Source organism: Pavona decussata, unplaced genomic scaffold, assembly GCF_977016875.1.
Source record: "Pavona decussata unplaced genomic scaffold, jaPavDecu1.1 SCAFFOLD_137, whole genome shotgun sequence".
Taxonomy (NCBI): Eukaryota; Metazoa; Cnidaria; class Anthozoa; order Scleractinia; family Agariciidae; genus Pavona; species Pavona decussata.
In genome coordinates, this window is record NW_028145550.1 from 709,326 (window position 1) to 736,692 (window position 27,367).

Consider the following 27,367-nt stretch of genomic DNA (forward strand, 5'->3'; position numbering starts at 1 on the left):
TTTTTGTCTTGTCGTGTATGTTGACACTTCGTAAGCTTGCAAAAACGCAGAAAAGTTTCTTTCGGTCTCGTCGTGTATGTTCACGCTTCGTAAGCTTACACAAACCTAGAAAAGCTCCTTTTTGTCTTGTCGTGTATGTTGACACTTCGTAAGCTTGCAAAAACGCAGAAAAGTTTCTTTCGGTCTCGTCGTGTATGTTCACGCTTCGTAAGCTTACACAAACCTAGAAAAGCTCCTTTTGGTCTTGTCGTGTATGTTCACGCTTCGTAAGCTTACACAAACCTTGAAAAGTTCCTTTCGGTCTTGTCGTGTATGTTCACGCTTCGTAAGCTTACACAAACCTAGAAAAGCTCCTTTTGGTCTTGTCGTGTATGTTCACGCTTCGTAAGCTTACACAAACCTAGAAAAGCTCCTTTTGGTCTTGTCGTGTATGTTCACGCTTCGTAAGCTTACACAAACGCAGAAAAGTTCCTTTCGGTCTTGTCGTGTATGTTCACGCTTTGTAAGCTTACACAAACCTATAAAACTTCCTTTCGGTCTTGTCGTGTACGTTCACGCTTCGTAAGCTTACACAAACGCAGAAAAGTTCCTTTCGGTCTTGTCGTGTATGTTCACGCTTCGTAAGCTTACACAAAGTCAGAAAAGTTCCTTTCGGTCTTGTCGTGTATGTTCACGCTTTGTAAGCTTACACAAACCTATAAAAGCTCCTTTCGGTCTTGTCGTGTACGTTCACGCTTCGTAAGCTTTCAAAAACGCAGAAAAGCTCCTTTCAATCTTGTCGTCTACCTTCATGCTTCGTAAGCTTACACAAACCTAGAAAAGCTCCTTTCGGTCTTGTCGTGTACATTCACGCACTGTAAGCTTACACAAACCTGGAAAAGTTCCTTTCGGTCTTGTCGTGTACATTCACGCTCTGTAAGCTTACACAAACCCAGAAAAGTTCCTTTCGGTCTTGCCGTGCACGTTCACGCTTTGTAAGCTTACACAAACCCAGAAAAGTTCTTTTTTGTCTTGTCGTGTAAATTCACGCTCTGTAAGCTTACACAAACGCAGAAAAGTTCTTTTCGGTTTTGTCGTGTATGTTCACGCTTCGTAAGCTTACACAAACCTAGAAAAGCTCCTTTTGGTATTGTCGTGTATGTTCACGCTTCGTAAGCTTACACAAACCTAGAAAGGTTCCTTTCGGTCTTGTCGTGTACGTTCACGCTTCGTAAGCTTACACAAACCTAGAAAAGTTCCTTTCGGTCTTGTTGTGTACGTTTACGCTCTGTAAGCTTACACAAACGCAGAAAAGTTCCTTTCGGTCTTGTCGTGTACGTTCACGCTTCATAAGCTTACACAAACCTACAAAAGGTCCTTTCGGTCTTGTCGTGTATGTTCACGCTTCGTAAGCTTACACAAAGCTAGAAAAGGTCCTTTCGGTCTTGTCGGGTACGTTCACGCTTCGTTAGCTTACACAAACCTAAAAAAGGTCCCTTCGGTCTTGTCGTGTATGTCAACGCTTCGTAAGCTTACACAAACCTAGAAAAGGTCCTTTCAGTCTTGTCGTGTATGTTCACGCTTCGTTAGCTTACACAAACCTAGAAAAGGTCCTTTCGCTCTTGTCGTGTACGTTCACGCTTCGTAAGCTCACACCAACCTAGAAAAGGTCCTTTCGGTCTTGTCGTGTATGTTCACGGTTCGTAAGCTTACACAAACCTAGAAAAGCTCCTTTCGATCTTGTCGTGTATGTTCACGCTCTGTAAGCTTGCACAAACGCAAAAAAGTTCCTTTCGGTCTTGCCGTGTATGTTGAGGCTTTGTAAGCTTACACAAACCTAGAAAAGCTCCTTTTTGTCTTGTCCTGTATGTTCACGCTTGGTAAGCTTACACAAACGCAGAAAAGTTTCTTTCGGTCTCGTCGTGTATGTTCACGCTTCGTAAGCTTACACAAACCTAGAAAAGTTCCTTTCGGTCTTGTCGTGTACATTCACGCTTTGTAACCCTACACAACCCCAGAAAAGTTCCTTTCGGTCTTGCCGTGCACGTTCACGCTTTGTAAGCTTACACAAACCCAGAAAAGTTCTTTTCGGTCTTGTTGTGTAAGTTGATGCTTCGTAAGCTTACACAAACTTATAAAAGCTCCTTTCGGTCTTGTGGTGTAAGTTCACGCTTCGTAAGCTTAAACAAATCTAAAAAATTAAAGAAAACTTGGCTCCCAATTTTCGTCTAAGTTTCTTTACGTATACGATCAAATTGACCCCCACAGGGCAGCGGAAGTTACCTTTTCTAGATTTTAGAGTACGTCGAAATAATTATGGGAAACATTTGCTAAAATATCTGGAATCGAACTTGTGGAATAAGCTTGCAAGAGAAGCGTGAACTCTGTCTACATTTTGCGACTTTAAAACTGTAGTCACAAAGGTGATCTAAATTTGTAAGTAGATTGCAATAATTTTTCAAATTGTATTTTGTGTAACTCGTAATGCAAATATTTCTGATTACTTTAACGTACTGGTGTACTGATTAAAATCAATCATTCTTTATGTTTTTTAATAGGTGTCTCTTATTAGTAGAGGGTGGTGTCCACCGGCAAGCAAAGACTGACAACGATCAGCACCAAAATTATCCTTGTAATGCCAATGCTTATTCAACTCCTGAGGTCATGAGCATTAAGGATATGATCACCCAAGGTGAATTTTGTTGATATTTATATAACTTCTCCCCAGAACTATTGTACGAAAAGTATGGAGCAAAATAGGAGAATTTGTTCTTTGATATTAGGGGTTAAAGGGCTAACAAAGTTGATTGACTGATTAAGGACGGTGCCTACTTTCGTTACTGCGCATACGTTCTGCGTATCTCGAGATACTCGCGCTTTTCCTATTGGTAGTGTCTAGTAATACAGGGAAATTTTTTCGCGGTTTAAAACTATGCGGAGAAAGCAGAACTTAGCAAGTGCTTTTGGTATCCAAAAACAAAATTGGGGCTAAACATGCATTTTCCACATTAAGCTACAATTTGGGAAAAAAAACCCACCATACATTGCTTTGCATTTTACTGCTTTTTAGAACAATTGTTGTTTTATTGTCTCTAAAAATGCGTGGTTACCACAATTTTCTGTTTGGATTCCAATAACCCTTGCTAAGATCTGCTTTTTCCGCATAGTCATAAACAACGCAAAAATACTTAAGTATTAGCAGGCATCGTCCTTATTATGTTGAGAAAATGTAATCGCTTCAGTTCCGCCGGCCCATATAACGTTAAGGTGTCCGTATGAGGTGGGTGTCCATCAAGACGGGCTCAACTCTTATCTCCTTGAAAAAGAAAACCTAAAAAAAGACACGTTTAACAAAGTAACAATGATTACTGTCCCACCTTCCACAGCGCTTCAGAAATCTAAATTCAACTTCTCCGACTTTAATCTTCTTGGCTGCCCATTCATCCTGTTAAAAAAGATAAAACATCTTCAGTTTAAAAGTCAAGCCTGCTTATCTACACGAAGGTAAAGTTTAGGAAGACGATCGCGCCCTAATTTGACGGCATTACAGTCCTTTGTAATATTTACAGAGATTGAAAATATCAGACTCTTGCTGAAGGGCAGAAAAGCGCCACTTATTTTCCAGAGTTCCTTTACAGCCATCATCTTCATGCTGTTTCTTTAGAACAATTATAGCACTTATCTCTGGGAATGTTTTGAGACAATTTCAGGCTTCCTCGATGCCCTGCTCTAGTGAGTCCACCCATCTCGTTCATCACAGACAAAGCAATTTTCTTTGTTAGGAAAAATGTGAACATCATCGAACACTTGATTGAATGTTCAGAACTCTCAGCTGATTTAAATTTCATTTGCACCGTGCATGGACTATTAAAAAAACAGTTGTAGTATTTTGTCGCACAGTATAAAAGAGGTAGGTATAGTCAGTAACCAATCAGATTACTACTCGCAACCTGCACCCCTCCTTGAGTTGGCTTACTGTGCTCATGCTCATTACGTAACCATTAAATGGACTATGTCACCCCAGGCGCATGCGCGCGTCAATGAGAAGCACTCTGAAATCGTTGGCCCAACTTTTTCAAAAACCGTCGAAGAGTTCAGGAAGCTGTTTTCATATCCCGTGTTTAAATTGCGTTAATCTTTGGAAAGTTAGTTGAATGTTTTATCTAAAAATGTTCTTTAGTAATAACAGAAGCTATTTCTTGTGCCATTTTTGAAAGCTTTTGCAATGGCGGAAAAGCAAAAATCCCGCAATGAGTTGTATACAAACTAGTCTCAATGGGACTCTACTGCGCATGTGCCCCAGCTAACATAGTCCCTTTTAAGTGGACAATATTGTTAGCTACACAAGCTATCAAAATTTCAAGTCATTCAAAATCTGTAGCAAATGGCACTCTTGACTAAGGGGGTACTTGCTAGGAAGGGTGCTTGTTAAAGGAGCTAGGTCAGGGAATTTTGTGTGATTGTGTGCATTTTCGTTAATTACAAAGGCCTAAACGTAAAAATAGCGTTGAAAAATTCATTTATTGATGAAATCACGGTCACATAACAAATAAAGACGATCTCTGAACCTTATAGATCACACTTTCATACAAATTGAGATAAACTTGAAAAAGGCGGGCCGCCATTTTTTAAGTTTATCTCTTTCAATCTTGTCTACGTTTGTCCATCCACGCTCATTCTTAGCTTTCTTGTTTTTTCTTTGGTGTTGTCCTGTAGCTTTAAGCAGTTTTATTCAATTCTACGACGAGCTTGAAGCCTCTTAAACAAACACTCATTCCAAGGCGACACTTACTAAGAAGGAGGCACTTATAAATTTGGAAGGAGAGCCTTAAATTGAATTATTAGGGAGCTTATACAACGACGACGGCGACGACGACGCCGAAAACAATAGATTTTATGACCAAAAACAATCGCTCTGCACGTGCGGTTTAAAATTTGGTACAGTTTCTTTGCCGCCTTCGGCAAAACAGCAACGTGAAATGACCAAATTCAAGGTCTTGTAGAGAACGTGAACACACGACGGTGAATTTTTCATTTTCCTTCTTAACTTGAACGCCATTCCTACCAATTTGGTTCCTGAGTAGTTCGCCGTTTCTGTAGAAGTCGAACGAGCTTTTAAAATAATCTCGAAGTAGCACAAATGAAATAAACTTAAAATTCAAGGGACGTTTTCGTTTGCGTTGCCGTCGTCGCTGCTTTAAGTTCCCTAATGTTATCATGGTGTCAAAAACCCAAGGTCGTAGCCAGACTTTCAGGAAAAGACAGGTGAGTGTTGCAAGCGCTGAAGGTGCAAGCCTTTAGGGGGTTCTGGAGGCATGTTAAATCGGAAAATTTTGAAATCAAGAAACCACTTCCTCGTGCATACTTCTTCAAAAAGGCCGCCTTGCTTAATTGTAAAATGGCTGCCTTTTTATTGCATTTGTCCCTAGGCCGTGTGATGCTTGGCATCGCAATTCCTTTCTATTCCCTTGATTGCTACCGCCCGAGCATTCAAATACGGTTACAAAAAGGTTGAATTAGGCCTACACAACTCCTTCTCCACGTTGTCCGTTTTTCCTCATGGTCTTTCGACCAATTTATAACGAGTTTCTTGTTTACTTTTATAGCGGATTTACCAGGAGTTGAAGGATTTGAAACTGCCTAAGTAGAGATCCCTCGTTAAATTAAACCATCAGTGGTTTCAAATTAAAAGATTGAAGGTCATTTCTTTATTTTTAGTTCTATGGCATACCTCATCAAATGCTTTCAGGCCACTGACTACAATATTAGCACGGAATCTTGCCATGCCGATTGGAGAAGAGAGTGCATCATTCAGCGCACCTAGGGATTCTTCTGTAGTAATCAGGTATGGAGCAAAATCACTAAAGGAAGTCTGAAAAAGAAACAAAATAAAACAAGAACGGGCAAACATCAAACTTACGGATGAAAAATTGCTACTTTTCGTTGAAAGTTATTGATTGGGGGATAACTGGAGTGTTGATGATAGATATTATGAGCTGCTTCACATGTCTAGGTTTTTAACCAATGAAATAAAAATCAATAATGTTTAATGAGGGTCACAATTGACAGTCCTGCGAAAAACACTTGATCAACGGCTCTGAGATTCCAGGTCTACCAAACTTGAATTTAGACATCTTGTTTTTTGACAAGAAAGGAAAATAGAGAAGCCAGAGAACAGACCTTGAATTAAGAAGGAGAACCAAAAAAAAAACCTCAACCTTCATTAATAACATGGAGTTGTACAGTCAACTCTAGCCTTGTGGACACCTCGCTATTACGGACACCCCGATAATACAGACAGCAGCTAAATCCCCGGCAAAAATAGATTACTGACGTTTGACTGAAACAAATTCCCGCATATTACTGTCGCTTTTAAGGACACTAACTAGTGGCCCCGATGGTGTCTGCAATAAAGAGAGTAGTGACTGTAATTGAACTTGAGGGCCACATTGCTAGGACATGAAGCTACATGAGTACTCTCATCACTTTGCCATTCCTGCTACGCCTTATTTTAAAACCCTTATTCAAAAATTTGAAACTTAAGGAAACTGAAAATCAATGATTGGATTTGAAATCCAAAATCGCCATTGGACCAAACACCTTAACCCTCCTAATGCATGGGCTGCTCAAGCCGGCTGCAAAAAAATGGATTCACATGTGACATATTACCGGCATACAGTTTTCATTTACAAACAAAAACGAGCAAAATTCATGTTAATGAAAACAAAGGAAGCACACATTCGCCAAATTAAATTTAGTTAAAGGGACAGTATCACGCTATTTTTAGTAACACATCGAAAATCGGAAAGACGCTATTCGGTTGATAGGAGCCAAGATATAATGACAAAATTCCATTAAAAGACTATCAGAATGCAAAGAAACTATCCAAGGATATTTTCGCCGGCAGATGACCAAGAATGCAAAGAAACTATCCCAGGATATTTTCGCCGGCAGATGACCAAGAATTTTCAAATTTGGAAACGTCTGGCGGACGTTTTCAAATTTCCCTGTTGTAAAGCACTAAAAATCGCCGGTTGTCCTATATTTTGGTTCAACCTTTCGTCTTAGAATCACTATTAATATTTCTTTAAAGTCGCGATTGAGAAATTAATCAACACAGTGTTCAAAGTTTAAATTTATTGAATTTTGGCCAAAAATCATGATATCTCCCATCGATCTCCCATGATACTGCCCCCTTTAAGAAGTCTCAACGCTTATCGGGAATGCACAGGGCGGTCCACTTGTTCCTATATTTAGTATAGTTGCCGTTTGTTATTGCTTATTTTTATAGTTAACTGAATTTCTCTTTCACATGGAATTTTCGTTTCGAGGAGAACGATAAAAACCTCTAGTTTCGGGGTCTCGGACTTGTATCTTGCTAGGTAGAAATAATATCGGGCAATAAGTAGGTAATGATTAAAGGCGTGAAAGCAGGTGGATTCTGGTTTGAATCCGTACAAAAATTCAGTAGCACTGGTATTTATGTCATCAGAACGCTTGAAATTCCACCAATTTAAGACATCCTTCCAAAAACGTTTGACAGCAGGACATTCGCAAAACTTATGGATGGTAGTTTGAGTAGGGAAGTTGCACTCCTCACTCCTCCTTTTCTGAGAATTTTCATCGTGTACATATCATCTATTTAATACGATCATTGTTATTAATACTTTGTGGTACATGATTGTACCTGATCACCAGGTTGAGCAATGTTCCCCCACTTTTCATCCTCCTGTATAATTCTCGGCTTAGTCAGCTGGTAAATCTTGCAGCCTGGTTTGTCTAAATAAGTTGAGATCCATTCTGCAGCTTCATCTCCAACATACCGGCCTTCACCATAACTTGTCTTCACCCTGTCAATATATTTTCAGGAACTTCATTTTTATTAAGTTGTTCAGTCTCATCATTGAGATTTTTAAGCATAACGAAGAATAGAGGGGCTAACAGCATAACCGTCTTATGCTAAATTTTTGACTGACTTTTTTGTTTCACTCAAAAGTGCCTGTCTTGTGACCTTCAATTTAGTCAGAGAGTATCACTCCATCATTGCTTTTTCCACTGGTTTACACCACCTGAGTTATTCAGTAAAACAAGGACAAGATATCAACTTATTGATGGCAAAGCAAAGAAAAAAATGGGAAAACATGATTTGGAGCAAAAAACAAAATTGAAAGTGATGTTCCTTGATTTAAGCGCCACATGCAAAAATTGAGGCACTAATTTGAGTAAAACCAAACACTGACCACAAATTTGACATAAGACTGTGAGTAGTGATATGATCTCAACCCTTCATTAATTTAGTGTTTAAAATCCTTCAACGTGAATAAGTTGCTTGTCTCTCTACCCTTCATTAATTTACTGTTTCAAATTCTTCAAGGTGTCAGTAAGTCGTTTGTCCCTCAACCCTTCATTAATTTATAGTTTAAAATCCTTCAAGGTGAGTAAGTTGTTTGTCACTCAACCGTTCATTAATTTATTGTTTAAAATCCTTCAAGGTTCAAGAAAGTTGTTTGTCTCTCAACGCTTCATTAATTTGTTTAAAATCCTTCAAGGTAAGTAAGTTGTTTGTCTTTCAATCTTCATTAATTTATTGTTTAAAATCCTTCAAGGTGAGTAAGTTGCTTGTCTTTCAATCTTCATTAATTTATTGTTTAAAATCCTTCAAGGTGAGTAAGTTGCTTGTCTCTCAATGCTTCATTAGTTTATTGTTTAAAATCCTTCAAGGTGGGTACTAAGTTGTTTGTCTCCCAACGCTTCATTAATTTATTGTTTTTATCCTTCAATGTGAGTAAGTTGCTTGTCTCTTAACCCTTCATTAATTTATTAAAAATTCTTCAAGGTGAGTAAGTAGCTTATCTCGCAACCCTTCATTAATTTATTGTTTAAAATATTTCAACGTGTATAAATTGCTTGTCAGAGACCTTGTTTAATTTAGCTTCAGACGAAGAGAATGAGTATAGTGAGTCAGTATATTGTAAGGGATTATAAACATCAAACAAGCAAGCTTGGGACCACATTGTATAATTTTTTTTGCCAAAAAGGGACTTGTGCACCCTTTGTACCAAGCTCTTTAATTATTTTTCAATTAATGATCTTCCAATCAATCACTTTCATTTGATTAATGTCTGAGTTAGTACTTCAAGTTAGTGCATGCAAAATTGTTTTGTCGTCAGAAAAACAATGTATTGTAATATAATAAAAACACCTTATCTTCTTGGGTTCTTCATTATCTGCTCCCATATCCACCTTCAAAGTCTTCATGTTTGGAGCATTAAGGCAAAGATACTTGTTATCTTCAAAGTGTGGAACAACCAGAGCTAGCTTGTGGTCTTTACGCTGAGTGAGATAAGTGTCATTATTTTCATCCACAATAATCCAGTGCCTTCAAAAAACAAAGAAACAAACAAACAAACAGATGTAAGTTGTAGACAAAGGAAAACTGTTCAAGCCATTGAGTGCAGTGCGATCGAAGAATATGGCTGGTTATTACCTTGTGTCCACAATCTGCTTAGTATACACAAGTCACAGAATATGCATGTGGATCTTCAACTTATAGACTTTGGGAAGAGCATGTATTCATGCTATAGTACTTTCTCAATTTGAAAATATCCCACTCCAGGGTTCGAAATTGCGCTTTCCTGGTCGCCAATGCGACTAAAAAGTTTGCACTGGCGACCAGAATTTCACAACTGGTTGCCAACGGGCGATTAACTATTTCATGCCACGATCATTATACAAACAATAACTTTGATTTTCAGCCAAATCGATTAAAATAAAATTCAAAGCCACCCGCCAATTGGTGACTTACTTTTTACCTTTCCGCTGATTTTGAAGTATAAAACCAATTTTTCTGTTGTTAATTAAATCTACCACAACGTTTCACAGCTAAGATCAGCCTGTTTGTATTTAATCTTATTCGTTAGCAGAAAAATCGCCATTGCAGCCCCAAATGGGTTCTCTTCGTTCTGATTCTTAAAAGAAAAATTGGCAACCAAAAAGTTTGGTTTGTGTTTTACTGTGAAGGAAAAATGTTATTGACACTTTTTGGCGACCACATTTTTCCATATGGCGACTGAAAAAAAATATTCAGTCGCCAGTTGGCGCCTGCCTAAAAAAGTTAATTTCGGATCCTGCACTCGATATTTGCATATTAAGGCACTGAAATATTTTCATTATCAAAGAAGCAGTCCAAGTTGTAGTTTTGATATTTCATGAAAGTGAGGATCTTGAAAGGTAATTTCCTTGTTCAGTTTTGAAATCTCTTGTCTATTTTTCATGATATTTTGCTAGTATGAATATCTCAGTGGTGGTCTTTAATCTTTAACAATAATTATTTAAATAATAAAGATAAATTATCATTAATTAATTATAATTCATAAATTATAATCTTAGTATATATTATTACCATTGAGTGCAGTGCATGGTAATTATTTCTTTGTTGCGTTTTATGAATAAAAAATTGCCCGGAATCATACTGTTTGCATGTTATTGTCTGTGTCAGCCTAAAGTAGCATTTCGTTGCTTTGATTTCATTACCATCACTGTAAAACCTAAAATGGGTATGGAAATTTTCTTTTGAGGAAAAGAAAGCAATAAAATTTGGTATTCTCATTCAAAACAATGCATGATCACAATGTAAAAAGTAATTAACCATTTTCTGTTGTAATCTGATCACATGCTCCATGTTTCACCTCATGTAGCTTTTGTACATGTTCACACCAACAGTTTGAAAGCTCTGTTTCATTAATCAGTGGAGATTGAACACTAGAGAATTTTGACAGCTGATTTCCTTGTACGTAATGCACAGGCTCACCATGTTCCCTAGTCCCTTTAACCATTCATACAAAAGCATTTAAATTGTATTCTATAGACTGCATTTAATAATTTCACATGTATTGTACTAGCAGTTGCACTGGCTAATAGCTTGATATTGAAGGTTATCATAAAGAATAGCATTACAGGTGAGTATTCCTGTAAAACATCCACAGAGAAATTTCATTTTTAGGGTGAATGTTAGAGGGAGTTATAATTAATAACACTGAGCCAGAAGGATAAGCCATTCCTTAAATTCAATTTATTCTGCTTTGTACAATATTTCTTCTGTATTTATTCCATTCTGAAAGTTCAATATCTAAACTAGAGAACCACCCAATATTATTAAAATATTGAGCTTTTGGCAAAAACTTAAATGTTTCACTGCAAGGACAAATATGTATTTCATCAGAAACTGGCCCCCTGTAAATTCACATAAGCTGACTATGAAACCATGTGAGGTGTGCTATAAAAGTTATTGTACAAACAGTTGCTAAACATGTACCATATTAAGGCTGTATCTCTAGTAGGAAGTAATTTTAAGATTATTTTTCCTACAATAGAAAAAGTAAAAGCAATTTGTAACCCCCAATGCCAATCAATAGTTAAGTTGCTGTGAACCTCATTATGAAAGTGCCATGCTAACTGTATATGTGCAAAGCTTTTTCATATGGACATTTATTTTGTTTGCATATATGAATTAAAAACTAGGTTTCAAAATGAAAACTTTACACTTAGCCTCACTTTCATAATGAAGTTCAAAGTAACTCGGAAATGGTCTATTCAAAACTTCAACCCCGCTTACCTCTTGCCCTGGGCAATCACTGGGCATTTGAACTGTTGCTGTTAATGTTCATATTTCTGTCCTTTGGGACCAAAAAGCCATTCAAATGCCCTACCCTAGCTCGCACCGAATTTGACCGTCAAATGCCCCTCACCAAAATTTTTGGAAAGTGTGTCAGTGAATGCTGTAATAGCTCTCATTTTTCAACCAGGTGTGAGAAATTAATTGGTCCATAAGCATGAGATTGAAGTTTTCCACCTGCACGCATGAGAGTTGGAAGGTATATAAGGGTAGGGCTATCCACCGTTCCGAAAAAAAAAATGGTGACTGGTATATTTACCCATAATTCTTTAAGTGTACAAAATCCCTAAAATGCTAATTAAAATGCACAGAAAAGTTCTTAAAACTTCAAACCTTAGGGTTAGCAAAGGGACAAATTTTGCAAAAAAAAAAACAACAACAACAACAACAACAACAAAATTGCGCTCTAGTGCCTATTGGCTGTGTTAGGTTCGCAAGGTATTGTGGTAGCATGTTCAACCGCCATCTTTATCCGTTTAGTAGATTGAATGGCTTGATTTCGATTACATAATATGCGGCAGACCCAAGAGAACGTCTTTTGCTGGACCGTAATTCACCAATTGACTCCGCGCATAAGTGGATCGTCGTCTAGACGTACGTTTACCACAATTATATTCAGCGAGGACGTCTTACCGGTCAAACTCCATCCCATCCTTGAAGCATTTTGCCTTGCTTACTTGAATTCCCTTGCACGACTTGACAGGGTAAATAAACAGCTCAGTAACGCGTCCCACCTCCTTGTACGTTCCTTTTTTCTCTCTCTTGTGCCACCAAAGTGCAGCTAAACCCCCCAGAGCGAGGACAGGCAAACCAACCAACAGGTATTTGGAGTAAGACGAAGACATGCTGTCGCGTAAATACCGGCTTCTTGACAGATGTGAACAAACGATATCCACAAAAACTGTGAAAAAGAAATAAATTAATAAATTATCGGGCCGTACACGGCAGAAAACCGGAAGAAACGAACAAAGGTATGCCGAAAATTTATTAATTTATTTCTTTTTCAAAACCTTTGTGGACTTTTTGTGATGAGTGCGTGACGCCGCTTGGTAACCTGGTCTGTTTCACCAGAAACAAACATGGCTGTGGAGCCGAAGCGGAGATCGAAAAGAGCAAGGCTCTCTAGCTCAAATTCCTTTATAGCTGGTACGAAAATTCTCACGATGGCTTTAAAAATAACCTTAACACTCTACAATTAAAATCCTTCTTCTTATATTTTTCATTGATTCAATGTGATGTTAAATTCTGAATGAACGAACTATTTTTGTAGGATCCGTCAACGAAAGGGATCGCAGTGTAACACCGCAAGCCGTCCTGGCAGACGAATACACACGGCAGTTTGAAACAGGTTACGACAAAAAAATATCAATTTTAATTTGATTGAAATAACGAGAGTAGTTTTCCCAAATCCCCGTTAAAGGGTTTTACTCTCGCTCACGAGATCGATCAGGACGTGAGCACCACAAACGGAACCCCACTAACTGACCACGTACATGTCTCAACTTAAAAGGGCTTCTTGTTGAACGTGTAGCCTGTATACAAGAGCTGTCTTTGTAAAATGAAGTCTGTACATGTTTTAAATTTGCAGTTGAAGTTTTTGCAGCAGACGTAAAGGACAGGCCACAAACTTCTGAGCTCATTAGGTGGGACTTCGATTTTCATGGTCGGCTTCGAGTTTTTCTTACAAAAAAACTTATTTTCCAGCGACCCTTTTGTGCGTTTACTATGGATTTCAATAGCTCCAAATACAATGGGTTTTTTTTTTGCAGAAATCTCAACGATAAATTCCCACTGACGGAGTTAGGGCATTTAAAGAGGGTTAGATGTTTTAAAGGCGAAAAAGGTAAGACATTATTAAACTTGGCGCGCGCGCGAACTGGCGAAATTATTGGCGAAATAATTTGGAGAAAAATGACGGAAAATCATGTTGCACCGTTTTAAAATAACAAATTTAATAGGGAATACTGATTCAAATGAAATGAAATCGGAATTCTATTCACTACCCTCAAAATCAATTTTTTCGCGTGTGGTAATTAATATGCGCAAAAGTAAGCGGTATTGAAAATTCAACGGCATCAGTATGTGAGCTCCCATATGGTCTAGCGGTTAGGATTCCTGGTTTTCACCCAGGCGGCCCGGGTTCGACTCCCGGTATGGGAACACAATATTTTTTTTCTTTCCTTTTTCACTTTAAATTCACAAAACAATTTCATTTTGTCACCTCTTTACCATTCATCTTGATTTCAGGGTCCGTAATTCAAATTATTTTGTGTTCAAAAGTGGACAAGAACGTGGAATTGCTCAGCTCACTGACAGAACTTTTAGAACAACATGGAATTGAACCAGATACTCTTGGAGAGCCATTTGTGGTTGATGTTGCGAAGCATCCACCAATGACACGAGAGCAGTTCAATCAAGCCTCTGCCTGCTGGCCAGTCAATTTTCATGAGGATAAATAGTATGTTTAGTTTTAGGTTGGTTTGGAATTCAAGTGATGTGGGTTGAGTTGCATGGGAGAGAATTTTACTGGCCAACAGCACCACCATGTTTGAATTACAATTTTACGTTGTTGTGTTCACCTAATTCTTTTGCCTGGCCTTGTAGCCATGTATATGTTGTGGTTTAATTTTTTTTGGTTCAAAAATTTTCAAATTTTTAAATTTTTAATTTAATTTTTATTTTCCTTTGTGCAGTATTCATTACCATATTATCTGAGAAAAAGGGAAATGAAAATGAAGCCGGTCTAATTTGAACATTTTAAAACCAAAAACATTTGAACCACTAGATATACCTTAACACTACTAGTTTTCCTTGGAAAATGACGTAAGACTTTTTTTTCCTTATACAGTTCTAATTATTGCATTTTTCTCAAGCTGCTCACTAGGGGTGTGGGGGTGGGGTGGGGGTTTAGAGTCCAGGGGAGGGGATCATTATTAAGACAATGACCGAGGTTATGGTCGATTTTTTGAGTTTGAAATTTTCCCAGTATCATTTCAGAGTGGTGAGCTATTATTAGAGGTATAATAATTTATTAGTAAGACTGACTAAATAAAATTTGTTAAGATATGCAAAAGTATTGGCCATTGGTTACTTATTAGTTATCTTTTGGGTTTAGTTTTGACCCATGGGATTTTTTGGGGGAATTGAATATGATCATTTTTCCTCCTCCTTTGTAAAGTCTCTGTGTTAAACTTTTCAGGATATATTTCCTAAATATTTTCCGGGCATGTGCTGAACATGAATAGAAAGAAAAAATTTTAGTTCATGTTAATTATTTTAATGATTGATTTGTTGTGTTATCTTTGAGGTATTGGGTGTAGGTGAAGAGACCCTGGACTTGCAGTTTCCTTTTTTCCTTATTCATCTGAAAGCACATAGCTAGCCAAAACAAGTTATGAGGACTCTAGAAAATTCACTTTAGGGACTACACTATAATTCTGCAGGAACATTGACAGTCTTCTTCTCCTAGCAGACAGTTACTTTCTTATGCTTCTTGTCATTTTAATTTGTTTACAGCATTTCCAAAGTTTTGAAAGGAGAATTATTTAATGATGAAGAAATTTGGATCATCACAACTTTTATGAGGATGGCAATAAAAGAAGCAAAAAAGATGGACTCCCAAAAGGTATACTCATGTTTAGTGCCTCATTTATTTAAAGATACCCACCCTTTTGCCAGCTCATTGTCAAGCTGTTGTCTACGGAGGCCACTTAGTTAACTTATTTATTCAATTAACTGCCGACCTTCGAAATAAGCGCCCACCTTGAATAAGCGCCCACCCTGAAAGCCGAAAAAGTAAACAAGTGCCCACCCCTGACCCCCTCCCAACAAAAAACATTTCTGTACTAGCCCAGCGTGAAGTAAGAAGAGAGTCAATTGTGTTCCAAAATTGGTTTTAGATACGGTAGTTAATATTGTTTAGGCTTAATTGTTTATGTTAGCTTTTGCACTTTGTTTTGCCATGTTGAAATGATATAAACTTGTTCTCCCTTATTTTATCATTCTCTCAAAGTGTCCTCACTTGTGGAAAATGTTGGGAAAATAATAAGAGCCCACCCTCAAATTAGTGCCCACCCCGAATAAGCGCCCACCCTCATGGGCCCAAAATTAAATAAGCACCGAGGGTAGTTAATCGAATAAATATGGTATGTAAAGGAGAAATCAATTTATTCAGGTGCATTATGGAATGTGAATGTTCTGATTTATGGGTCCCTGTTTATTTAGGAAGACCTTAGATAACAAGGACATAAACCAGATTTCAGAACCCAGCCGTTTTTGCGAAAACATGGGTTTGGTGGGGGTGCCCATTCTCGCGGGCTCACAAACCTGGTTCCAGTCCTTGTTATTTAAGGATTTTCATTTAGTTAGGGTTGCAAAAAAAAAAACAGAAAGAAAGAAAAGAGGAGAGGAGACGAGAAGAGAAGAGAAGAGAAGGGAAGGGAAGGGAAAGGAAGGGAAGGGAAGGGAAGGGAAGAGAAGGGAAATCCCCATTTTTCCCTGGAATAAAAACTCCTATGTGAAAAAAAGTGGACTGTACTACCCATGCATTTTGCAGTAACCATTATTATTTCCTGACCTAAATAATTTTATTGTTTGCGCCTGTTTTTGTTATAGTTCCCTATTGGTGCAGTGATTGTCAACCCACAGACCCACCACCCTATAGCTGTGTGTCATGATCTACGTTGCACAGGACACCCACTTCAGCATGCTGTCATGGTCTGCATTGATTTAGTTGCACACAGTCAGTCATCAGGGGCATGGCAACTTGATTGTGAAGAGGTGAATGGTACATGGATGATAAAAGACAGCGATCAACCACAGGGGGAGCAAAATGTTAATTCAGTTGACAATGATACATGTTTTATGGAATGTAGCTCTTCAGATATGAGAACTTTATTGGATGAAAACTCATCTATCTCTGAAGAAACTAGTCACTTGGATAACAGATGCAAGTCAGGACCTTATCTGTGCACAGGATATGATCTATATGTCACAAGAGAACCTTGTGTTATGTGAGTAGTTATTTATTACCGTGGGTGTTATGTGACATAGATCAGAGAATTAAATGTAACACAGTGTTGATGGCAGACTCATTTAAATTTGGGGCAACAGTATATGCCCAAAGGAGGTGGGTACACAAAATAACAAAATGTTAAATTTCATACCCTTGTACTTGCTTATAACTCACACCTTTTACATCCTTGGAGATCCGGGGGCAGACACTGGGTATAAGACAAAATTTTTACAGGTGCAATCTATCAATGCTACGTAGTGGAAGTTCACACCCTGATTCTGCCTGTGAAATCTTCTTCCCATACTGACTATCTGGCCCTGGGTCTATGTAACCTCCCGGAAGAGACTTTCCGTATAGCCCTGAGTATATGGAGTACTGACCCCCCCCCCCCCCCCCCCGCCTTCCCCAAGAGGAACAGTATGCACTGTTGGACCCTATTTAATTAAGACCTGAATAAATGAATGATTTCTTAGTATGTACTAGTAAACAAATAATAAAAGCTGGTTTAGAGACTTTTGCACTTTTTCAAGGTAATGAGGCCATTCAGCCACTTGGCATGACAAAGTTCGGTTGAAATGAGAATTTTGACAGAACCAGCATGACTATATGTTTAAAGGACAGTGAAGCGGGCTGTGAAATCCTTAATACTTTGGAGATTCAAGACAGCCCTTGTGTCAAATGTTTTTACTCTACTTTTAGGTGTGCAATGGCCCTACTCCATTCAAGAATCAGGCGAGTGTTTTACGGCTGTAGTGACACTGTTATGGGAGCGATAGGAAGTAGATTCAAGATACACACCCAAGCTGGATTGAATCATCATTTTGAAGTGTTCTCTGGTGTCTTGGAGGATGAATGCAAAAGTTTATTTGACAGTTCCCTACTTAAGAGTTAATTATGTTTTTTATAATAATTTATATTAAGTACTTTAAGCCTCATCTGCATGCTTAATGTAAGATGATGATTACATGACAACAAAATAAATCTTCTGGGGTCACCTTAATGGCTTATGTCTCATTTGATTTCATTTGATTGTATGTGCACCAGGGATGAGTGGGAATGTGCAGCTCCTAAAAAAATCCATACCCACCCCATGGAAGGTCATCGGAAATTCCTAGGGGGAGGGGGTCTTAGAAGCCAAACTTTTGGAAGCAAAGAATGAAGAAAAGCTGGAATTTCTTGGGGGGCATGGGGGTGCGAAATAAAAAACCTTATGTGGTGGGGGGCATATGGATAGGAGTGTACTGCCCCAGGGGGGGGGGGGGTACTCAGGGATATTGGGCCTTTTGTGTTTGAAATATTAGTCCCTGGATGCAGAAAATTCAACAACTGCTTTCAGAATTTACTGAATAAAGTGTGCAAAAACAAAAGATGTTCTTCTATAAGAAATATATGTGAATTCTCCTAGTTGATATGAATTTATTTGGTCGCTAACTATACATACCTTGTTTTACAAAAATTTACATTTGAGTTACAATCACCAGTAACCACAATATAAAACATCAATAAAATTAAAAGTTAAATTAGTATTGATGCACTACTGACAATAGTCTGTAAATTATCAACATCCAATTTCCTCTTCCAGTACATCATCAAACAGAAAAGTGATGAGAATTAAGAAGATCATCACTAAGGGAATATTTCTGACATTAAATTTGTGAGAACCAGTGAAAAATTCCAAGACTGTCAAATCTCAAATACTTCCTTTAGCGCTGCAACAAGTTCACATGATCAACAATTATCAGAAACATTTGAATAAACATGCATGTAAAAACAAAACAAGATACGGCTTGCGGCTTGTGTCCAAATTCTTTGCCACCTACAGAAGACCCGACAGGATGAATTATTCATTGCGTGCATTTGGAACAAAAGCCATTGAAAGGAAATGTAGACAACTTGATGACGTCATACATTCCATGTCATAAGTGAGTCAACTTCAGTAGTTTAACCTGCGGAGTTTCGCTTTAATTTACTGTGTTCAAAAGTCCGTTTTACTCTCTTAATTTTCGACGGGGAAATAGTTCTTTTCTTCCTTATTCAAGGAAATCTGGGAGGAATTTGTGCTCCTCAAGGCTCTGTGATTTAACCGGAGCGAAAATGGACAAGAACTACGCGTTACCAATATTAGTTTTAATAGGTGTTTTAGTGTTACCAATTTGGATTTCGCACGCAAACGCTCTTCCCTTGAATTCAACTGTGACGCCTGCAATAGCTGAGAACTCAACATCAAGCAATGTGACTTCTTCGCTGCAGAATTCTACGGTTGCCAACTCGACAACAGCGTGTAATGGGACGTCTTCGAATTGCACATCCAGCGACGTGAAGCAAAATACAACTTTGCAAACCAACGCTACGATTCAGGTGAATTTAACTAATGTTTGCTCACCGAATAGAACGAACTCGGTTCTGGTTTGTAACGGTACAACGTTAAATGTGACCAAACAGTGTGAGTTAGCGAAAGCGGGTAATTTATCGCTTGTTTGTATAAACGGGAGTGCTAATTCCTCGAGCGACGTCGCGGTTTCCAATGCAACGCAATCTCCCGCCACATCGAATGTCACAGATAATTCTGTGAACGCTACCGCTTCTGTTACGGAGAATAATGGCACATTGACAGTGAATGCTACTGCGGCTATTCCACAGTTGAACACAACTTCACCAACAACGGTTAACGTAACTTTAGCACCGAATGTTACCGAGGTGAATTGGAACAATACCAATCCAAACGCGACTACTTCCATTAACACAACTTCAGTAACCAATGGTACCGAGGTGAACTCGACTGCTTCTAGTAGCAATTCTACGGTTAATGGAACCGCTTCTACACCTATCACACAAGGGAATGCGTCAGTTGTAAATACAACGCAAAATGCGGTCACAAATGGAACAACCATTGTGCCAAGCACGGCAAGAAGCAGCGAAGTTACTAGTGCAGCAACGACGACAGAATCTACCACAACAGGAAAATCTACAACTCCGGAGACGACGGCAACGGAACTAATAACAACTGAGAAATCTACAACGCCGAAATCGACAACAGCGGAATCCACAACCACACAGAGTTCAACGCCAACTACAACCAAAGAATCGACAACTGCAAGTACCACCAAGGAAAGTTCCCCAGCGCCGCCAAGCACGAGAGAGAGCACCGCAAAAGAGAGTACAACAGAAACGACCACTAAAAGCACAACCAAGGAAACGGTGAAAACTGTTGAAACAACTACAACTCATACTCAGGAAAAATTGACAGAGCTAACGACTACAGCGAGTGGAGAAGGACAGTCAACTGCACAGCACTCAAGTGAGTTTTGTTTTTGATCCATTTAATTTCCAAGGTTTGGTTTTTGCAATTTATTTGAAAACAAGAAAGTACTGCTCATTGGCTTTCAATTGATTGGTCAAGCTTCATCCACAGCTCGAAAGTTAGAATCACCTAGGCTCGACAATGATATTGACAATTCTCGGAAAATAAAATGTTCTACAGCAAAACATGTTTTGATAGAAAATTGTCTTTATATAACAGCTGCAAAAAACTGCTTTTGGAAGAAAATTATTCATTTGAAATTTGACATCTTTGACAATTATTATTTCAAAAGCACCTGTCTAGAGTTTTGCATTTTCATTATTTTCTCCGTTTATTTTCCAAAGCTGCAATACAAATGCACTGGAACCTCAGCCGTATTGGCGCCTCCACAATACAGACACCTTGTTGCAGACAGCTTAATACCGATTCCTCGTAAAAAAAACCCCTCAGCTATGAGACTTTGGTGGATTAGAAAGATGACATGCATGCTTGTGTCTGCTGTTAGTTCATTTGCATATGTTTGTCACTGACTATTGAAAGAGAAGCCTGCAGCACCAAACGGCATAAAACATCTGAAACGTTTACACAACCAAATCCAGCAAATCACAAATTGTTATTGTATGGAAGTTGGAGGCTTGTGTGTACTTTGGACTGTTTGGTCAGTGGATTGACAAGCATCTAGTTTCTTCTTACAATATCACTTCTTGATCAATCGTCTAGGTCATGAAAATAATTTAAAGGAAATTAAGGAGCACTGTACACTGGGAAGTCCCTAAGGAGACTTATCCAAGTGGTTAGGGTGCCAGACTTGTAACCCGGAGGTTTCGGGTTCTAGCCCCACGCTCCAACCACTTGGATTTGTTTCACAGTAGCCACAATTTTAAATCCAAGGGCAGGTTATGTAAATAGCCAACTGGTTTGCCTCCCACTAGCCTGCATAGCAAGCATTTCTGTGGCGTTTTCAGTGCGCCAGAGCCAATTTCTTAATTTCGGATGTGCGGATCCGCCGATTTTTTGCTCTCGATCCAGTTTTTGCGCAGCCAGAATTATGCGGAAAAATTTGTTTGTGCGGGTTAGGGTTAGTGTATGTTTATTTGGTTGATTTTGTTCAGTGATTTATAGTGCCCCCAATTAGTACAAAAGTGCTAGATACTTTGACACTTCCAAAATGTTAACTGTACCCTTCTTTCTAGCATAAGCAGGCTCCAAAAGAATAACAATGTTAAGTGAATGTTATATGCTAATTATGGTCATTTGTTTCCTTTAGTGCCTTCTCCTTTGGATGATGAAAAGGTGATGTATAAATTTTCAGTAACTCAAATATTTTAGTTTTTTTTTTCGCTGACTGCAGGCATGTTCCGCACAACAGTAAATTAGCCCTTCATTATGCACATCACAGCATTGTGTTGGGGGTTGGGTGGGGTGGGAGAGACAGACAGGAGGTCACATCTTCCTCCCCTTTCCCCAATAGCTCTGAGCCATACACAATTTGGCTTATTCCTCTTGCTTCCCACTTTCATAGATGCTATTATTCTTGTTGACTGATTTATTTGTATCACCCCTCCCCCCTCGCCTCCCACATCCTCCCAAATTTTGTATATCAAAACAGCTTCTATAGACCAATAAATTGTTCCAGATCTGCTAAAGCCGAGTATCCATTTCACTTGTTTTTGTTCTCGTCAAAGAAACAGAATAAGATGTAGATACAGGCACTGCTATCTCTTTGCAATGAAAAGATCAGGGCCCAGTTGCTTGAAGCATGTTTAGCGCTAACCATTGTTTAAGAGGTATTAAGTCCTATAGGTTGTTATGGTATTTAACCCTTGGTTAGTGCTAACCATACTTCGAGCAACTGGGCCCTGAATGCTATAACATGTACAAAACCATGCCCTCTACAATCCAAATGTATGCAAAATGGATATTTGACAGGAAATACTGATAACATTGAGAGACAATAGTCTCCCAAATATTCATTGATAGGGGTATTGTATTACCCTTGTAATTTTAAACACTTTCTTAAAAATGATGGGTGCGATGCTATACCGACATTATATGAAACAAAAAGTTTTCTTCAATATTTCTTTGCAGACCCACCTCTCCTATTAAAAGCTCCAGGATCCATCCCTGTCCTCATCATCACCATCATCATTATCATCAATCCTCCGCGCGCCAAGCCAACACTAGGCGCATAAGGCTAACACATTCTCTGACCAACACTCTCTGTTCTGTGCCACCTCTTCTGCTACAGTCCAACTCTTCCACCCTGCCTTGTTTCTCTCACTCTCAACAGTCCTTCTCCAAGTGGTCTTTGGTCTCCCTGTCGCCCTTCGTCCTTCTGGAGTCCACCCCAATGCTGTTAAAACGCATTTTCACCCTCTCTCCTGAGTACATGTACATGTCCTAACCAGTTCCATCTTCTTTGTTGTACCCTGTCCTCATAACCCCTTTATGTTGGGTTTTCTCCTTGTCTTTTCCCATCCACACCCAGATGGTTGTTGTCAGAAGTTACTGATCAAACATTTGACTTTACACTCTACAGAATGTGCGATTTTTCTACGTCAATGTGCTGATCCCTATTGGCGCTGGAGCGTGTACTGCTCTTGCCATCGCATTTTTGGTCGTGCTGTGCAGATGTTGTCGCAGGAGGAAATTGAAGAAAGTCCGCTACTTTGGAAAGGTAACAAATCATGTATCAATGACAAGTAATTTCATGAGAATGTCATTCACTGTATTCTATTGATTGGTGTTGCTTTGGAGTTTGCACTCTTCTCAGAAACAGTACTTTACTCTAGAGGACTTTTCAAGGGCTTATGTAGATTTGCAAGACCGAAAATTATTCCCAAACAGTGTACAATGTATTCACAAAATTTTCAGGACTTTTTCAGGATTTCCAGGACAAGTTCTCGAAATTACATAGATTGCACCTAGTTTTCTCCTGTTAGAGGAAGAGATGTCTGCATTCAGGGTGAATGCTAAATACCATGCATTTCCAGTATTGAAGCTACATGTATATCACAGTTAGTGATATTGTAAGGAGAGGTTAGATAATATTTAGGGCTAAATAATATTTTATATTAATTTTTTCAAAGGCTCATGGAGAGTTGGACATGGATAAGTTGAAGTTGCTATCACATTCCAGTGATGAAGAATGATGCATTACTGCAGCAATGGCAGCATAACTTGGAAATCTCACTATTACGTTCAACAGCTGAAGTTTCTGAGAAGTCAAACACAGTGGAATGTGTTGAAACAAAGAAAAAAAACTGCTGCTTAAAGACTCTTGATAATGAACTGTCTCAAAGTGTGTGTTACAACTGGAGTTGATTGTAAGTGGAAACAACTTTTCAACATCTAAAGAGCAACAGGAAGCTCCTGCCCTGTGGATAATGGATGGATGTAGGACCCAAACTCTGTTAGGAGGTGTGGGTATCCCCCATCCCAACCCTCCCCCCCCCCCCATTATTCATTATTTTAAAGACACTGGGTTTGTGGTTATTAATAATATTCTAATTATCTTGTTGGCAAGTTCTGTAAAATTTTGAATGTAAGCCCCGTAATCATACCATCAAAAGAAAATGATTACTTACACATGTAATAAGTTAATTTGGGGGAAAAATCTAATAATTATTAATTAATTTCGAAATGTTCATCAACTGTGTAATTTGCCATGAAATGGAGTGAGAGATTTTCTGTCATTAATTATTGTTTTTCTCCATCTCTTCCATGATTATGGTAATTATGGTTTACAATAATTTAATATATATCAACCATTTTTTAAACAAGTCTTATTTCGTTTTGGTGTAAATTAATATTTATGTCCGACTTGTTTGAAAACTACAACTTACCATCCAAGCATACAGGATGAGTTTTAGTTGTTATGATGAAAGCTAGTGAGTTATAGACTGTTATAAGCCAAGACAAAGCAATTTTATAATAATTATTAATGTTAAGATTGTTCGTGCTAGCAACATATAACATACATGTAGACATAACAGCATAAAGAAAAGATAATTTTTTCCTTATATTGAAATTTTTAAAATGTCATTATGTCCCTAATTTACACTGTATGTCAATGGAGTCAGTGTGGTAAAATTGATGAAAGGAGTTTGTGTGACCCTGTCATTGCTGATGTGACCCTGTCATGCTGATGTGAACCACTCTTTATTGATTAGAGTCAGTCAAGTCCTTATCACCTAATATTTTATTTATTAAGTTGTGTTTAAGTTGCGTTAAGTACAATTCATGTTACAGACTGATAGGAGTGTTCTGGACAGAACACCTTCAAAGTTTGGGAGTTAATGGAGAATTTTAGGGATCAGTGAGCATGGTTGTGTATCCAAATTTTCCTAAGTTTATCATTAATTTTGATTTGCTGGGTCAGGAAGCCAGCTTTGTTGGTGTTTTGATCCGAGACTCCTCTTTCATCTAGAAAACTGATGACAGGAACTGAAACTCAAATCTGTTGTATGTTGAGGCCAATTATTATATCTCAAAAGAAGATGTATTACGTGTTGTGTGTGTTGTTATTAGGCTGGTTCTTCCCTTGTACTCTATTTTTTTGCCTTCCCAGTTTTTTTCTTCAAATTAAATGAATGATGTATTCAACATATAAACTGGGCCAAAGTTCAAAGCCATTGAAACAGGCTACAAGTGTAGAATACAGACTTCAGTATCAAGTCCTTCTATTAGCCAAACTGACAACATGTGTCTCACTTAGCAGAAAGGTTATTTTGTATACAAAAAGGAAAAGGATAATTTTGTAAAGAATGTAAGTTTACTAATCAGACGGTAATAAAGAAGTATTTAATATATAAATGAGTTTTTGGTATCTGACATTCATTCATTCATTCACTGGCATATTAAACCTTGCAGTCTTTATTGAATGAACTATAATATACAATGTTTTTTCTGAAGTCAAACATTACCAGTATCTCATATCTGGGCAACAGTGCTGGACAAAGTTCACATAAACGTGGGGTGTGTGTACATGATAGTGTTACTGAATAATCTATTGTCAGTGATAAATTCTGTTTTTCTCTTATCTCATGAAGTGATGAGTCATGCTAATACAAAGCTGTCAAATCATGAAAGTGGTAAATAAAAAAGAGATGCCCATTTCCAGTGAAAGGAGTAACAGCATTGGTTTAAAAATTGGCAACTTGATTTTAATTATGCATCATAAAAGGAACATGAAAAATATATAAAACTAACAGTAAGGAAAGTTTGACAACAAAAATGTTAATAAAAACAAACTATTTATAAAAAATTAAACTTGAAAAATTAAAATTAAATCTATTAAGTATGTATTTTAACTAAATTATGATCATCTGATTGAGAGAAGTCCCGAGAAGGACTGTTTGAGGTGACATTTATGTTTCGAGAACCTGAGCGGAAGTCATCTTCAGACATGGCTTCTGCTCAGGTTGTCGAAACGTGACTCAATGTCACCTCAAACATTCCTTCTCAGGACTACACTCACCTGGATGATCATAATTGCGTACCTATAACATGACTTCTGGGTTCAAACTATTTTCAAAAATCTTTCTTATGAAACAACAAAAACTAAATGAAAGCTTAACCCCTTTCTTCCCCAGTAGCAATGCAATCTGCATTAATATAATTTCTGTCATGTGATACACCAATAACTTTTGAGATAAAGTTCTAAACTGTGACCACTCAAATGAAAGCTACTGAAAAGTTCCCTTTCTATGATGCTGTTTATTATGCTGTACAAGGTGGTTAGTCTATGGATTAAATCCTAATGTGTGACCATTCAAACAAGAGTGTGTTTCTTTTTAACTGTAAAGTGGCTCAAAGTTTTGAGCTTGTGGTAGACTGCAAGCAGTCTCTCTTTTGTTTGAAAATCTGTGGGAAAATCGTAAACAACTGAGCAAGTAGCCACCCACTCTACTCATACTCAGTTTTTCATGTTTTCCCCACAGATTTTCAAACTTGCTTGTGGATAATTTCCTGAAAATTTCCTCAAACAAGAGCTACTGACAAGTACTTTGATCCTTTCTTTCTCTTTTATTGTTGTTACAGAAAATGACTAACTTTTAACCAGTGGATTAATGATGAAGGCTAATGAGCAGCACTTTAAAAATGATATACAATTGCAGTTACAACTGCTGTACAAAATGGTTCCACATTAGTCAATGGATGAAATAATAGTAATAATGCTTCCAGCGCTTTGAATGCTGAGATACTGTACATGAGATAATAAAATACTTATTATAATAAATTATGGAATATCTATGCCGGATAACTCTTCAGTACTATTTAATAGTACTGTTATCAACAAGGTCCTGCTAGCTAAAAGATAAACATAAAAATGCAAAATCATGCAGTAAATTGCTAAACCTTTTTAGAAAAACTGCAATAAAAACCTTACTAGTAAAAATCGTCTAGCACTTTCCTAAATAATACTCTTTTAGACTTCATGTTTCTTTCAATGCAACTAAAAGGATAAAAACTATGGCGTGCAAAATCAAGTTTAGCCTTGGAAAGTTTTGCTGACAGCTGTACTATCTCAATACAGTATTTGATAATGTTTTTTTTTCCCAGTGTACCAAACCTGGGTACGCTTAATGGGCCGGAGTAAAAGAGTAAAATTACATAGTATTTTCTTCTGAGCAAAACAGTTTGTTTTGTTGATGTCTTGTAAATTGTTTTAGTCTATGCTACCTCTGAGCTCTTATCTGGATCAAACAGTTCTGTGAGTCCTGACAGGTCCTCTTTTGGTTGTGGTTTGGTGCGATTAATCTTGATTGGAGGTAGATCTTTAATCTTTATTTCATTCTTGAACAGTTCAGCGACGTTTTTCTGGAAATCAAACAAGTGGTTAGCTGACACAGGCTTATATGCTAACATTACACCGGATCAATTTTTGTGACAGCACATAAATCTGATAAATTAACCCACACAAAGTGAACAGCAACGTCATAAAATAGCATGCAGTTCTTCCTTCGTTTGAACAAATCATTTGGAACTTCAAAACAAAACTCTAAACGAAATTCCACTGTGCTACCGTAGAAATCCGAAAGTAACGGCCCTCGTCACTTTCGGATTTAGCAGGCCAAAGGTGCCGTAACTATCCGTAGCCGTTACTTTCGGATGGTTAAAATATGTTTGTAATTTATTAAAGAGTCATTCCGTTTATGCGTGTTTAGTTATGAACTCCCCACAAGAGCAAAGCAATCAGTAACAAAAAAGGTCCCAAATGTTCGTACTGTATAGCAAAAATAATGTTCGTATTATACCGTAACTAATTACTGTTTCACTTGACTCTGTTGACACATACAGCTTTTAAATCAGTTTCCAAGTCAGTTAAGTTTGAAATAAAATCACAAATGTTTCTGCACGTTGTTTAGTCCAGACCTACACCCAGGCTGTTCCATCT

The 27,367-nt window shown here is 37.9% G+C and overlaps 4 protein-coding genes, 1 long non-coding RNA gene and 1 other non-coding gene across 7 annotated transcripts in view; 4 read left to right on the plus strand and 2 right to left on the minus strand.

Moving 5' to 3' along the window:
* The window catches only part of LOC146467179 (mitochondrial amidoxime-reducing component 1-like), a 43,538-nt gene extending 30,844 nt beyond the window's left edge, over positions 1–12,694 (minus strand). Inside the window, exons 1-5 of one of the 2 annotated variants that reach the window (XM_085126149.1) lie at positions 12,287–12,669; positions 9,182–9,358; positions 7,667–7,829; positions 5,711–5,851; positions 3,357–3,424 (exon numbers count right to left, since the gene is read on the minus strand). In XM_085126149.1, the coding sequence (XP_084982275.1) occupies positions 3,357–3,424; positions 5,711–5,851; positions 7,667–7,829; positions 9,182–9,358; positions 12,287–12,498 (761 nt within the window). In that variant the 5' untranslated portion in view covers positions 12,499–12,669. Of the gene's footprint in view, positions 1–3,356; positions 3,425–5,710; positions 5,852–7,666; positions 7,830–9,181; positions 9,359–12,286 lie in introns of both variants that reach the window. The other variant, XM_085126148.1, reaches the window with a different exon arrangement.
* On the plus strand, positions 12,694–17,802 carry LOC146467182 (tRNA-specific adenosine-34 deaminase regulatory subunit adat3-like). The gene is made up of 8 exons (XM_085126147.1): positions 12,694–12,799; positions 12,924–13,001; positions 13,242–13,296; positions 13,423–13,496; positions 13,901–14,111; positions 15,170–15,278; positions 16,268–16,665; positions 17,367–17,802. Exons 1-8 carry the CDS (start codon positions 12,733–12,735, stop codon positions 17,557–17,559), a joined length of 1,185 nt encoding a protein of 394 aa, XP_084982273.1. The 5' UTR covers positions 12,694–12,732; the 3' UTR covers positions 17,560–17,802.
* Positions 13,742–13,813, plus strand: Trnae-uuc (transfer RNA glutamic acid (anticodon UUC)). The gene has a single exon. It is a non-coding gene; the product is annotated as a tRNA-Glu (tRNA).
* A 532-nt stretch (positions 17,803–18,334) lies between the features above and the next one.
* On the plus strand, positions 18,335–23,947 carry LOC146467184 (uncharacterized). Its single transcript, XM_085126146.1, has 4 exons — positions 18,335–19,965; positions 21,236–21,261; positions 22,508–22,645; positions 23,058–23,947. The coding sequence occupies exons 1-4, from the start codon at positions 18,762–18,764 to the stop codon at positions 23,118–23,120; spliced, it is 1,431 nt and encodes a 476-aa protein (XP_084982272.1). The 5' UTR covers positions 18,335–18,761; the 3' UTR covers positions 23,121–23,947.
* A 1,829-nt stretch (positions 23,948–25,776) lies between these two features.
* On the plus strand, positions 25,777–26,406 carry LOC146467185 (uncharacterized). The gene is made up of 2 exons (XR_014867805.1): positions 25,777–26,240; positions 26,288–26,406. It is a non-coding gene; the product is annotated as an uncharacterized LOC146467185 (long non-coding RNA).
* A 125-nt stretch (positions 26,407–26,531) lies between these two features.
* The window catches only part of LOC146467186 (exportin-5-like), a 51,240-nt gene continuing 50,404 nt past the window's right edge, over positions 26,532–27,367 (minus strand). The window contains exon 38 of the mRNA XM_085126151.1: positions 26,532–26,790. Within this exon, the coding sequence (XP_084982277.1) occupies positions 26,644–26,790 (147 nt within the window). The 3' untranslated portion in view covers positions 26,532–26,643. The remainder of the gene's footprint in view (positions 26,791–27,367) is intronic.

Excerpts from the sequence above, each read along its gene's own strand:
- LOC146467182 (XM_085126147.1), top strand. The coding sequence starts at position 12,733 with ATGGCTGTGGAGCCGAAGCGGAGATCGAAAAGAGCAAGGCTCTCTAGC. Across the intron at positions 13,002-13,241 it reads CACACGGCAGTTTGAAACAG|TTGAAGTTTTTGCAGCAGAC; the intron begins GTTACGACAAAA and ends TTAAATTTGCAG. Across the intron at positions 14,112-15,169 it reads AATTTTCATGAGGATAAATA|CATTTCCAAAGTTTTGAAAG; the intron begins GTATGTTTAGTT and ends ATTTGTTTACAG.
- LOC146467184 (XM_085126146.1), top strand. The coding sequence starts at position 18,762 with ATGGACAAGAACTACGCGTTACCAATATTAGTTTTAATAGGTGTTTTA. Across the intron at positions 21,262-22,507 it reads CTCCTTTGGATGATGAAAAG|AATGTGCGATTTTTCTACGT; the intron begins GTGATGTATAAA and ends TACACTCTACAG. Across the intron at positions 22,646-23,057 it reads AAGTCCGCTACTTTGGAAAG|GCTCATGGAGAGTTGGACAT; the intron begins GTAACAAATCAT and ends ATTTTTTCAAAG.